At 40.8% G+C, this 10,300-nt stretch overlaps 1 protein-coding gene across 1 annotated transcript; it reads right to left on the minus strand.

Annotated features, from left to right (window-relative positions):
* Positions 1-443: 443 nt before the first annotated feature.
* Positions 444-2,028, minus strand: LOC128528157 (extracellular calcium-sensing receptor-like). Its single transcript, XM_053500913.1, has 4 exons — positions 1,981-2,028; positions 1,677-1,904; positions 1,470-1,581; positions 444-1,351 (listed from the first exon to the last, which is right to left on the minus strand). Exons 1-4 carry the CDS (start codon positions 2,026-2,028, stop codon positions 444-446), a joined length of 1,296 nt encoding a protein of 431 aa, XP_053356888.1.
* Positions 2,029-10,300: the final 8,272 nt, after the last annotated feature.

The following is a 10,300-nucleotide window of genomic DNA, read 5'->3' on the forward strand; positions in this document are numbered from 1 at the left end:
TTGTAAAACTGGTCACCCATATATGGGAACAGTTAGGTTAATTAAAGATAGCTCTTTTGACAGCATATTTATAATGTATAATACATATGTAGCATGTGGTTTGAGAACCCCTTATTTTGTAACCCTGGGTGTCTTTATGGTTTAATGACAAACACTTGGAAGGAAGGGAGGGAGGGAGGGAGGGAAAAAATTCAGGAAATATAAGAACATACCCTAAATATGTAATCATATTTTATGCACATTCCAATGGTCCTGCAATTGGTATTTAAATTTAGGGCAAAATACAACAGTTTATTATGGCAGGTATAAGAATAGTAGGTCTTTATGCAAATATATTTTTAGATATGTGTCCTATAGACTTTCATTCAAACTAAAGCAGGCCCTTCAAATAAAATAATACTTTTAAAGAGGTTATTTAAATAGTGACTACCTAGACATTTCAATCATTTAACAGATGCTTTACCCATCATTAGCTTTTTAGTGTTTTTCTCAGGTTTCAATATAATTATGTAGCACTTTGGAATAAATATGAAGAATAGTAAACCAAAGCTTGATGCTAAAATGGCAAATATCTCTACAGCTACAGTAAATTTTCCAGGAGAGCTAACATAAGCAGGAATAAAAGTGATCCAAACTGCACAGAATATGAGTATGCTGAATGTGATAAATTTGGCTTCATTAAAATTATCAGGCAGCTTCCGGGCCAGAAAAGCCAAAATAAAACACAAAACAGCCAGGAGTCCTATATAACCAAGCACAGCCCAAAAACCTACAGCTGAGCCTACATTGCATTCTAATATGATCTTTTCCTTGTAGTACTTCATATTTTTGTAGGGAAAGGGAGGGGATAGTGTTAACCACACTACACAAATAATGAATTGTACAAGAGTGAAGAGAAGTACGCTGAGTCTTTGCTGTAGAAGCCCAAACCATTTCATAGCATTGCTACCTGGAAGTGTAGCCCTAAAGGCCATTAACACCACTGCTGTTTTCCCCAAAACACAGGAGATGCAGAGGACAAATGTGGTCCCAAACACTGTATGGCGAAGCATACAGGACCACTCAGAAGGCTGACCAATAAAAGTTATTGAACAGAGGAAACACAGAGTCAGTGCAAAGAGCAGCAGAAAGCTCAATTCAGAATTATTTGCTTTAACAATTGGTGTGTCTTTGTGTTTAAAAAAAATCACAGCAATGCAGATGGTGAATGAAACACCTAACAAAGAAAATAATACAAGAATGATTCCCATTATTTCCTCGAATTTTAGGAATTCCACCCGCTTTAAGACACAGGTATCTTTCATGTCATTAGACCACAGTTCAGGCGGACACTTCATACATGTTATAGAGTCTAAATAAAGGAAAAGTAAATAGAAATTTAGATATTTGTAATTCCATTGTGTTTGTTAACCTAATCAAATATTGTGTGAATCATTAAAGCTAACAGTTTCTTATACCTGTTATATTACTGATTTCCCCCTCTGCACATGGTATACAGTCAAAGCAGCAAATTGGCTTTCCTTTCTGAACAGCCTTCCTCGTGCCTGGAGGACAACTTGGACTACACACTGAGATTGGTACCTGAAAACCAATTTTATAGCAAATCTTATAGTTTATTAATAATTATGTAAAAATGTGTTGTATATTTTATCTGCAAAATATATAATGTTGATTACTTGTGATTTATTGTGGGTCCAGGCTATGCTGATGTTGTTAAATGCCAGCTGGAGCTGTGTTTGCAAAGAGCCATCATAAAAGCCCACTTCAACAAGAAATATTTTATTCTCTTTCCCGTGTTGCCAATTAAGCAGTTCATACCTTGCTGCTGGGTCACCAAATTCATCAAAGTAAACATCCTCTCCAGCTGTAGTTGTGAAATGAACTTTCTTCAACTCATTGACTACCTGAATAAAGCATTGCAATCTCTTTTGTCAAAAACATAAGTACAACCTTTTCCCCAGGGTATATTGTTGTACTTACCTGCCATGGTTTGTCATCTGTTATGTCTGCACATTCAATAGAACCCATGTGTCTACTTTCCCTATTTGAACAGCTATATCTGTTATGCACAGCATGAGCCACAGCGTAAACAGCCTTGTACACATTATTTGCGACTCGTAATTCTGAAACATCTGTATAAAGGTTTTGAACTTGACTGAGACTTTCATTACCTTTGCACATTTCTTTCATCTCAATATTTTCTTGTGTGGGAAGCTTACATTCAAATATAGTTTCCCACAATTCTTTGTATATAGATGCACCAGAAGCTGGATTTACTTTTTTTAGAAATTCCCCTAGGCCCTTAATTTGAGTTTTTGGCATAGCAAAACCCATGGATCCTATCAGTAAATGCTGCCATTGAGCATTAGCTGGATTTACAGCAGAGATCCAAGACTCACTTCCAATCCACTGAAATCCAGTTAAGTTCTGTAAGGCCATTTCCTTTAGAAGAACCCCAAGATCAGAATATGAGACAAATGCTACAATAACTTTGGAGGTTGAAGCCTTGATAATTTCAACTATTTTCAAAATTTTTTCTCTGGGATCTGCTTTAAAGAATGCTTTGGAATACTCAACACAGATTCCCTCTTCTTTGGCAGCAATAATAAATTCATTAATACCATTGTTCCCATAGTCATTATCACTACATAGGGCCCCTACCCATGTCCAGCCAAAATGCCTGACCAACCTAACCAAAGCCCTGCTCTGGTAGTAATCACTGGGAACAGTTCTGAAGAAAGATGGGTATTTCTTTTTGTCATTTAGGCATGCACATGTAGCAAAGTGACTGACCTGCAATACATAGATTGCAACAAAAAGCAATTTACTATATACTTACTTTTCATTTATAGACATGCTCTTAATTTAATGCTCTTAGTTAGATTTTTTTTGTTGTTGTTGTTGCTGTTTAAACCCATTTACTTCTATACAGACGTCTTACCACAGGGATATGCAAAGGTCCCAAAGTAGCAGCAACAGCAACAGTGGAACTGGATGATGTTTCTCCTATGATTGCTTGAATTTTATTAGGTTTGAAGCAAGACATTAAAGATGCATTTCTTTCATTGCCATTGACTAAGGACAAAGAGGCTCTTGTGGTTATTTCTATTGAGCCACATGAATCATAGATTTTATAACCCAGTTTGACCCCAGGAAGAATATCAGTGCTGTTGTTGATTTCCTCAATGGCAAATAACATTGTTTGGACATTTTGCATTTCACGGGGGTTTAAACTACAGGATCAAGAAAACAAAACATCATATCTTTCCAGTGAAACCCACAAACATTAAGACAGTAACGAGTAGGTATGCTTTAACACAATAAATTACCGTAATTATTTAAATTTGCTAAAATCTGTGGACCTTGAGCTAATGTTATAATTCCAATTGTGAAATTTTAACAAATAAGCAAATTGAAATTTCTCCAGTGTTCCCCTTACCTTCTGCATCCTGGTTGCCAGGGCCCAGTTGTAAAGACATGTGTTGTTTGGTCCCATTTGACATGTAAGGCAAAGATACCACCAATTATTACATCCCCATCTTTGCTGAGTTGAGGTGGATTGTGTAGGCCTAGTAAACCACAGGGAGGATCAGCTGCTCTCACCTGAGTGAATAAAAGCCATGTGTGCAGAAACCTCATTTTCATAGCTCCCACAGTACCCTGATTAGTGTTTAGGCTTTAATAGAACACTTTGAATCCCACATTGGCCAGACCCTTGGGAATGGGTGTACGAAGTGAATTATTACTTTATTTTTGCATTTATTTTTTAGGACAGCACACACACACAAGGACAATGTTATTCAAATCTATGTACAAATGTCTCTCTATCTCTCTCTTACACACACACATGCACACACACACTGATTAGAAATAACATTCCTCCCTTGTGCCACCAAAACTGTAACGTACTGTAACATGAATGAACTTGTTCAGCAATTTGCGCTTTAGTAGCTGTTCTATTAACTCAGACTACAAGAGTCAGCCTTTGTTCTCCATCTGAACCAGTGAGCCTTGGCCACCCATGACCCTTTCGGTGGTTCACCAGTATTCCTTTCTTTGACCACTTTTGGTATGTCCTGACCAATGCAAATGGGGACCATCCCACAAGTGCTGTAGTTTTGTAGTTGTTTTGACCCATGTGTCGAGCCATCACAATTTGGCTGTTTTCACATTTGCTACTGTTACAGTGGCGTGTGGAAGTAAATGGGATATAGTAGGTAGTAGGTAACTCATTCATTGGCCTTGGCTCATTTTCTGTGAAAAGCATATACAGTATCAAAACACGTTTTTCAATGACTATACCTTGTACACCACCCCTTTTATTACATACCGTATGTCCGGGTCCACTGGACCCATGGCTAATAAAAATGTGTAAATTGTAGGTACTGTGTACCTTCACTTTGGTCTCCTCTTGTCTGGGCCTGCTGTTAATATGTGTGTATATGTGTGTGCACCCTAAATAAGGTGTTAGATACTCAATCTTACAAAATTATATTTTTTTGTGTTAATAAGTTAAAGAAATAGTTCCTGTATGTGGACTTCAATCTGAAATAATGATATTACTGATTAAAGTAAAGTTGAACAGCTTATTTTTAGCTTTAACCTTTTAACTATTTCTACAAACTCTTTACAATCAACAATGAGTTATTACGCTAGTACACTATAACCAGCACTTTGTTGTCAGAAGGTACCAAAGGAAACATGTACTAAATAGTTGTATATAGGGCCCTTTTCATTAGATTTTTGTTTATTGGTATAAAATATAAAATATGCCTGATACAGAGCCAGATCTCAATTCTGGGTGCTTTAAAGAACTAATACTAAGTGAGGGTGGGGAGTAGATTTTAATTTCAGTTTAAACAGTTGTTTATTTGTATATGTTTGGATGTTCAGGAACAACTCAGGAATCTCTAGTCAAGCAAACATTCCTTACACCATTGGTAGATTTGTTCGCTCAAGACCAGACAATTTAATCATACTTAAAATACTTGGCTTTATTATAGAAAGAATGTTCTGCAGTGTTACTTTACGTTTTGGAGACTAAACCCTATCAAAATTTTGCAGACCATGCTTGAAAGTTAGATTCATGACAGGAAATTGAAAAATATATATATATATATATATATTTTTTTTTTTGTTAAAACCTTTTTAATAAATATTATAAGGACAAACAAACATATGTAATGCTTTAGGAGTTGGGGGGACAAAAATGGTGTGCGTGTGGGGGTCAAACCAACTTTTTAAAATAGTCTTTTTTCGCAGCAGTCAATACTGCTAATTAATATTCTCTTTTGTTGTAAACCGAGAGTGATGTTAGGATCATCTACCTAACATCAAAGTAAACCTGAGCATAAAGGAATATCCACCTTAAAAAGTATGAAAAGAAAACTTGCTAAAAACTCAAAATTAATGGGCATTCTCAAAACAAATGTAAGTAATTTCCGATAAACTTGTATTGCATTTTTTACATGTTTTATGATTGGACAGTTTCAGAAAATAAGCTTTGCATATAGAGTATATAGACTCTATGAATAAACTTAAAGTGTATCTACTGATGGACCAAACTTTTAGATGAACTAAGCTCTCTGGACCAGACTGAAAGAAACAGGATTTTATGAATACTGAATAAATGATACAGATAATCAGAATCAAATTAGAATCAGAAAGTTTTATTGCCAAGTACACTTGCACGTACAAGGATTTTTTTTTTTTGTGACAGAGCTTCCAGAACAAAACAAATGACAAGACAAAACAGCACGACACATCAAAAAAAAGGTTACAACAAATTAAGTAGATGTTTTTTTTATTTTAAAGAAAAAGTTTAACAACAAATGGAGTAGGGTATGGGGTTCTTTATATAAGTTAACTAAATATAAAATGTGGTATTGCGCAGTATATGACCCAGAGGTATTGCACACAATAATGCACATATATTTATTGCACAGTGAGAAGAATATTTAGCTGTTCAAGAGGTTAATTCCCTGGGGGAAAAAACTGTTTTTGTGCCTGACTGTCCTGGTGTTCTTTGCCCTGTAGCGTTGACCCGACAGCAAAAGTTCAAAAAGAAGGTGGCTTAGGTGTGAGGGGTCCAAAGTGTTATTTCGAGTCCTTTTCTTACTGCAGCGTGAGTAGGGTAGTGCCAATAATCCTTTTAGTAGTCCAAACCATCCTTTGTGGTCTTATGATGTCTGATTTTTTAGCTGAGTTAAACCAGACAGTTATTTAAGTGGACAGGACAGATTTAATGACGGCTGAGTAAAACTGTGTGAGCAGCTCCTGTGGCAGATTGAGCTTCTTCAGTTAGGACTGATTAGGCCTTGCAAGGAACACCATATGCTCAGAGCGTAGTATAAGTGCAGAGCGTAGCCTAAGACATAAGAAACAGAAAAAAAGTGACAAAGATCCTGAAAAGAACATAACCCTTCATAATTAAAAATGTCATTCAAAATGTGGACATTTTTACCTGACCAAGAAGAGAAAACAAATTGTTGGAGCCTGTCAAGAAGTAATTGTGCCATACAGGAGAGGATCTATGAAATTTACAATTATAACCAAGCAGTTTACACGTTTATTTCCAGCTGTGTGGGGAGCAGATTATAATGGCTTCAAAACAAACGTTGAGCTTCTGTGTGAGATGCCAGCAAATGTTAGGTCTTTATATGTCACGCGCCGGGGTAAAGCGTCAGGAAGAGAAAGGAAGGACCCAAGAGCATAGAAAAATAATAGTGAGCACGTACAGTCTTTGTTAGGGAGGAGAGGAGTTCCAGATGTGCGACAGATCAGATCAGAAGAACAGATCAGAGCAAACGGGCACCAGGTGTGCTCGGAGCGGTGACTGAGATCAGTGAAAGGTAAGACGCGGACTGGAGTATGGACAGTAAGGAGTCAGGTTTGTCTATGGTGTAGGCATTGTTTGGCGGGTTGTGACAGTACCCCCTCTTCTACGGACGCCACCAGGCGTTCTTGACGGTGCCTCGGGGTGGAGCCTGAAATTCCTTCATCAAGGATGAGTCCAGGATGAATTTGACAGGCACCCAACTTCTCTCTTCAGCGCCATATCCCTCCCAGTCCACCAGGTATTGCAGGCCTCGACCTCGGCGACGGGATTTCAGGAGTCTGCGGACCGTAGGACCCATCTATGAGGCGAGGGCGCGGGGGAGGGCAGGGGGGAGGTGACAGGGGACAAGCGACCAGTCGTCGGATCTGAGAGACATGGAAAGTAGGGTTGATACAACGCATAGATAATGGTAGAGATAGTCTTACGGAACACGGGTTGATGACTCGGGCGATGGAGAATGGGTCAATATACCTAGGGACTAGTTTCCAAGAAGTGGTTTTGATGGGTATGTTGCGAGCGGAAAGCATTACTCTCTGGCCAACACGGTACTTGGGAGCTGCAAAACGATGGCGATTGGCTTTTCATTAAAAAGTGCTCACTGCACGTAGTAGTTGTGAGCGCGCACGTTGCCAGGTTCTCTTGCAGCGAAGGACAAAGGCCTGGGCCACCGGAACTGAAGCTTCCTCCTCTTGACTTCGGAACAATGGTGGTTGGTATCCAAGACAGCACTGGAAGGGGGACATGCTAGTAGAAGAGGAGGGAGAGAGTTGTGGGCATATTCCACCCAAGGTAGCATTCTGCTTCATGAAGAGGGGTCACATGATGACATACACCTGAGGTATTTCTCAAGTTCCTGATTCATCCGTTCTGACTGTCCATTGCTTTGAGGATGAAAACTGGAGGAGAGGCTTGGTGTGGCACCGTTAAGTTTACAAAAGGTCTTCCTGTTTGCTTGGCAGACGGGAGTTTCGGCAGAGGGATAAAGTGTGCAGACTTGAAAAAGCGATCGACCACTGTTAGGATACAGGTGTTTCCTTCTGACGGGGGAAGTCCAGTAACAAAATCGAGCAAGATGTGTGACCAAGGCTGGCGTGGAACTGGAAGGGGCCTCAAAAACCCCTCGGGAGGGCAATTGGTGGTCTTATTCCGGGCGCATGTGTCGCAAGATGCTATGAACCTTTTAACATCATCCTTGATGGTTGGCCACCAGAAGCGTTGATGTATAAGTGATAAGGTTCGAGTGGTCCCCGGGTGACATGCCAGTCTGGAGCTGTGGCCCCATTCTAGCACCGAGGAGCGTGTGGTAGCAGGGACAAAAAGTCTATCCTGTGGGACATTGCTGGAGCCAGGTTCTTGCTCAAGGGCTTGTAGTACCTGGTTCTCCACCTCAAGACGAGCCGTAGCCACAAGGCAGTGATGTGGGAGAATCGTTTCCGGGGATGAAGGGTTTGGGGAGGGCATAAACTGGCAGGAGAGGGCATCCGGCTTGGCATTCTTGGACCCTGGGTGGTACGAGAGTGTGAAGTTGAACCTTGAAAAAAAAAGCAACCAGCGAGCCTGACGTGAATTGAGTCTCTTGGCTGAACTCAAGTACTCAAGGTTCCTATGATCAGTCTAGACAAGGAAAGGGTGTTCAGGTTCCTCCAACCAGTGCCGCCATTCCTCCAGGGCAAGTTTAACAGCCAGCAATTCACGGTCTCCGATGCCATAGTCGGACAGGTCCGTAATAGGTGACCAGACTGACCGCAGTAGAAGCACGCCCCTTCGTCCTGTCGTCGTTGGCGTTCCTGTGGAGAGATTCGAGTACGGTCCACCAACATGGGTTCAGCGGGGGTTTCTAGAGGGCAAGGAAGGGTCGGTGGCTGAACTGACCTTGAGTCCATGCTTCGCTCCTGTTGCCTGAGGCGTTTTCGAGCATCGATGCATCCAGCAAGGTCAATGAGCTCCTGAAGGCTAGGCGGTAGTTCACGTGCAGATAGCTCATCTTTTATTGGATCCGAGAGTCCATGAAAAAAGCCATCGAACAAGGCTTGACCATCCCAGCCGCATGAGGCTGCCAGGGTGCAAAACTCAATGGCATAATTAAAATTAGAGCGAGATCCTTGGCGGAGATTTAGAATCTGGCCTGCTGCCTGGTGTCCAGTAGAAGAACGGTCAAAGACCTTTTTTATTTCGTTAGTGAACAACCTGAAGTTCCCACAGCAGGTGTCTTGTGCATCTCATACTGCCGTCGGCCATTCTCTCGCTTTTCCGGAAAGGAGCGTTATGATGTATGCCACCTTGGACCGTTCGGTGGGAAATGATGAAGCTTGTAATTCGAAAACGAGAGAACACTGAGATAAGAAAGAGCGGCAGAAAGTTAGGGTCACCATCATAAGTAGGTGGGGCAGGAAGGCGTGGTTCATGGGATGAGCTTGGAGTAGCGATGGGAGCAGGGACGACTGGAACTGGGGTTTGTGAGGCTTGCATCTGCTGAATCTGGACCGTTAATGAGGCGAGAGTATCAGTGATGGTTCTGAGGGATTCAGTGACATGCTGAATATTTTGCTGATGCGTGCCAAGAAGAGCCCCATGGTTTTCTAATGCAGATCTTAGGTGAGCAAGCTCTGCTGGATCCATAGTTGGCCAGATTATACTGTCACGCGCTGGGGTAAAGCGGCAGGAAGAAAAAGGAAGGACCCAAGAGCAGAGAAAAATAATAGTGTGCACTTACAGTCTTTGTTGGGGAGGAGAGAAGTTCCAGATGGTTCAGAGGATGAGGGTTTGCAATCCAAAGTGTGCAGTAGATCCAGAAGCACCGTGATACAGAATGTGCAATAGATTCCAAAACCCGTAATCCAAAAACGTGTAATAGGTCCACACACACGATAATCCAAAGTGCTGAGCAGTTCTAGTGGTCGATAAACAATGCGGAAGTTAGAAGCCGGTCTAACACACATACAGATAATCCAAATATGGAGCTAAAGGCACCAGTGATGAAGCAAATAAAATTGGCAAAAAAGAGGTCAACCTTATCTGGTGCCCCTCTGGATAGGGAACTGTAAAGAAACTATATGGTGAGTGGAGATGCATGCCATGGGGTTGGAGTAAAGTGTTGGAACTTTGTAAATGAAAGAGGATCCAAAGCCAAATCTCCTGAGTACAGCCCACAGATAAGACCATTTCAGTCTATCAAAAGCCTTTATGCCATCCAAGCTAAAGACTAACCATAAGTGTTTATTATCTTGGCATCAATTATATGCAAGGTGTCTGATATTGTCTGAGGTTAATAGGCCTCCATAATGAAGCCGGTCTGGTCCTTATGTATCAATTCAGCAATGCATGTTTTCAATCTGTTAGAAAGAACTTTTCCTTATATCTTAATGTCATAATTTACCAGTGATAAGGCTCTGTAACTCCCACAATCTATTGGGTCCTTTCCAGATTTTTACAATAGTGAAATAAGTGCTGCTGATCTCTAGG

The sequence above is a fragment of the Clarias gariepinus genome, chromosome 7 (assembly GCF_024256425.1).
Source record: "Clarias gariepinus isolate MV-2021 ecotype Netherlands chromosome 7, CGAR_prim_01v2, whole genome shotgun sequence".
NCBI classification, from domain to species: Eukaryota; Metazoa; Chordata; class Actinopteri; order Siluriformes; family Clariidae; genus Clarias; species Clarias gariepinus.

What these genes read in the sequence shown, in the direction of transcription:
- LOC128528157 (XM_053500913.1), bottom strand. Translation starts at nt 2,028, where the DNA reads ATGGGTTCTATTGAATGTGCAGACATAACAGATGACAAACCATGGCAG. An exon ending in CAGATGACAAACCATGGCAG is followed by an intron (nt 1,905 to 1,980) that starts GTAAGTACAACA and finishes TGCTTTATTCAG; the next exon opens with GTAGTCAATGAGTTGAAGAA. An exon ending in GGACCCACAATAAATCACAA is followed by an intron (nt 1,582 to 1,676) that starts GTAATCAACATT and finishes ATTGGTTTTCAG; the next exon opens with GTACCAATCTCAGTGTGTAG.